This window comes from Merops nubicus, unplaced genomic scaffold (genome assembly GCF_000691845.1).
Source record: "Merops nubicus isolate BGI_N331 unplaced genomic scaffold, ASM69184v1 scaffold14092, whole genome shotgun sequence".
NCBI lineage: Eukaryota > Metazoa > Chordata > Aves > Coraciiformes > Meropidae > Merops > Merops nubicus.
In genome coordinates this window covers 1-3,694 of record NW_008594342.1, presented here as the reverse complement: position 1 = coordinate 3,694, position 3,694 = coordinate 1, and the positions used below count along the sequence as shown (strand labels likewise).

At 39.8% G+C, this 3,694-nt stretch overlaps 1 protein-coding gene across 1 annotated transcript in view; it reads right to left on the bottom strand.

Moving 5' to 3' along the window:
- The window catches only part of GEN1 (GEN1 Holliday junction 5' flap endonuclease), a gene marked incomplete at its 5' end in the record, with an annotated part of 10,562 nt that extends 7,781 nt beyond the window's left edge, over positions 1 to 2,781 (bottom strand). Inside the window, 2 exons of the mRNA XM_008935752.1 lie at positions 1,960 to 2,070; positions 2,605 to 2,781. Of these exons, the coding sequence (XP_008934000.1) occupies positions 1,960 to 2,070; positions 2,605 to 2,781 (288 nt within the window). The remainder of the gene's footprint in view (positions 1 to 1,959; positions 2,071 to 2,604) is intronic.
- Positions 2,782 to 3,694: the final 913 nt, after the last annotated feature.

Sequence of the window (3,694 nt, the reverse complement as noted above, 5' to 3'; positions counted from 1 at the left end):
TCTTCCCCTATCTGCAACAGGGCAGCAATATAAAATACTGCTAACATTCCTGCCAGTTTACTGCCAGTAAGCTGAAACTTTTCAGAATTGTCTTGGAAAGACAAGACAGGGACAGACCTTTTGGATTTTAGAGACAAAAGGCTGAAACCTAAGAGACAAAAGAGATAGATAGGACAAGAGGTAATGGTTTTAAACTAAAAGAGTGTAGATTTAGGCTAGACATAAGGAAGAAATCTTTTACAATGAGGGTGGTGAAACACTGGCACAGGTTGCCCAGAGAGGTGGTAGATGTCCCATACCTGGAAACATTCCAGGTCAGGTTGGATGGGGCTCTGAGCAACCTGGTCTAGTTGAAGGTGTTCCTGCTCAGTGCAGGGGGGTTGGACCAGATGACCTCTAAAGGTCCCTTCCAGCCCAAACTATTCTACAATTCTGTGAGTTAAAATGCACACACACACACTGCTTTTCCAGTATCCCTTTCAATCCTTAGTGTATTTTGCCACGGATCAGTACAGCTGAATATAAGGACTGTATTGAGTGTGCTTTCTACAGCATTACTGCAAATAAATCTGTAGCTTATTTTTATTCTTCTGTAATGGCTGAACTGAATATATGCAACCTTGTGAAATAAATGTACATTCAAAGCCCACTGGAAGTTCTCATTGGACTGTGGCCAGACACTGAGGCAGAGAGTCAAATACTCAGCTTCTGCAAGGAAAGCACCATTTTGATATATATTCAACAACGGAAGTGCCATTAGAGAGTGACGTTCTCGTTTCTCTGTTCTGCCAGTCCCCACTCCCAATGCACCCCTGTAACTCAGCTTTTTTTCCTTAGAAGTTTCTGTCTTTATCCACTTTGTTAAGCTGCAGTAACTCAAAAGCCCCATCTGACATTACATAATCATGTTACTTTAGGACCATGCAAGAACATGGCATTCTGGGAGCTGCTACTGCCACTACAATAACCACTGATTAGCCACTTGGTTCTTTACTCCCTCTCTCTTTACACACTTAATTTGTAATAATAATAAACCCCAACTGTTTAAAGATTCCTGCAATAGAAGCAAGCCTTTCAGAAAAAAAAAAAAAAAACAACAAAACCAAACAAAAACAAAATAAAGAGAGCTATTTCCTTTTCCAGCAGTATCAGCTGTTTAAAAGGGCAAATTTGAACACCATGGTTTAAGAATAACTAGAACACTACTGCAAGCCTGAGTGGGAGCAACCACTTCCTGAAGTCACCATACAATGAACTGCATGGAAATCCAGTTTCAAACCCACTTCCCTTCCATTTCAAATAGCCACTACAGCAGCTTCTGTTCCAAGACTCAAGAAAAATTCAAGACCTTACAGAAAAAAAATACTAAACAAAACAAAAGTGAAGTAGTAATGGATGAGATTTCTCTCACTTTATTCGTTACACAAACTTTCAAACAGGGGACTTCTACTTCTTCATAAATCATGTTTACAAACAAGGGAACTAAAAGGGGATACTCCAAACTGCATCCAGAACCAATGTAACTAATAACTATAGTCCAAAACTATCACTACCACGTCTTACAAACAGCACAGGCAAAGCTGTTTTTCTCTTTTTCCACAGCTCCTCTGCCAGGGAGGTACTTACACACCAAAGGTTACAAAGCACCCTCACAAACAACAGAGTTCTCCCATCTTTGATCAACGTAATGAACAACTAAAATTGCTGTCACCTCTGCTACAGAAAAAGTCTGGAATAATATATAACAGTTTAGAAAGATTAATGTTCATGAACCAGTTTGTTTATCTTTAATCCTACACAAATAAAATTTACAGTGACTTACTAGGCATCTTCTTCAGCCAGATCTCAGTAATTGTGCATTGTATACAGTTTTGTCAGCATGAACACATCTCCCTTGATATAGTTTACTGTTTTTCAAGACAGCATAAGTACCTAATAAAAAATAATTATATTGTCTACCTTTGGAAGATAATCACAACCCAGAAGAACAGCTAGCCCAATCAAAGACTCTCTGTCACAACCAAGCTTCTCCTTAATAGAGGACATTGTGTAACAGTCCAGATGTGGATCCTGCAAGAGAAATTTATCACACATTATCTCTGTAACATCAAGTAAGGAACTGCCTTGAGTCCTATTCATGTTCAATTGGAGACTAACAGTATTTAAGTATATTCATAATAAAACAAACCTGTAAGATGCAGATGTGTCAACACTGTTACTAGACCCAGGAGGCTGACCACTCCCATGTGTCCTAATGGTAAATTTATAGGAAGTCATCACCTTACTCAAATTCTCCAGGGGAGGGTGTGTGTGGGGGTGGAAATTATGTTTGCTCCTTAGCTTTATATTACACATCACAGGACACTACAAACACAGACATTAACACCACAGGTGTTCTTCAGTTCAGTAGTTTTGCTCTCACAACCAATACACGGATCACCAGCGAATGAAACAAAACATTTCAGTCTTAAACATACCATTTTAAACTCACCCAACTTCAAGAGGTTAAGTGTGATAACACTTAAGTAATTGTTTCAAGTCCCTTCCTTCTATTTCATTGGGTAAGAGGTTAAAGAGGGGTGAGCACAGGATGAGGGCCATTACCTTGGCATTCATGGCAAAGCTCCTGTAGACAGTCTGAGCTCCGTACAAGAAGACGTCCCCGTCGCCGGTGAGGCAGCCGTCCACCAGCCCGCGGGCCTCCAGGCAGGCGCACATGGCCTCCGCCTCCCCTGCCGCCTGGACCCAGGGCACGCCCACGCACTCCAGCAGCTCCACACACTGGCAGAAGGAATCCAACAGCAAAGAGAGATCCCATGCTGCATTAGAGCCACTTGTTACATGCATTTTCCCAGACAGAAGTGTATACAAAACCTGCTACTGTTTCAATGGCTATAGAACGCTACACCAGTGCAAGCACTACTTTAGGAGAAATACATTTTGCTGGAACAGTGAAAAGAAATATTCAACTAAGATCAAAGTATTAGTTACAGGACTTGAACACAGCATCATTAATGGTTACTCTTTCACACAAATGTTAACACTTCAAAAAGATATTTAGGATACTTTCCAAGAAGAGTAACAAAAGAATAGGTCTTTATGAAGCAACCGTTTACTCAAGCAGCAATACTGGGATAGCACAGACAACTTCCAACAGACACCAGACTCCTCAAGAACATCAAGCATGAAAGTACAGTTCTGTCAGCCTAATTAATAAGATGGGACCATGGTGCAAGACATACAGATACACATTTCTTAAAAATTTTAGAAAAAATAATCTTAGAATTTATTAATAAGACATGAAATGATACATTCAATCTACTGAAGCCAAGAGCATCTATAAATTCTATTTAATAAAATGCTGAATAGACAAATATGGTTAAATATCTGCAACAATGAATGAAGAAAATTACTGAATAGGAGGCCTCTGTAACCGGAGTTGTCTCCACCATCTACATCAAGATGACTACACAATCTTCCTTTTAAATTAATTCAGCAGGTTCATTCACACTCCATTATGGCTGTGCCTCACTACAGTATAACAAGCACAGGAACACATCAGATAAGGGAAGTATTCTAACTGACTTCTAGAGTATTCTAACTCCTCTACAATAACAGTTGACAGATGCTGTCAGGTCAAATTTCAAAGGCACGTGTTGCCTCAAAACTCACAGAATCATAGAATCATTAAGGT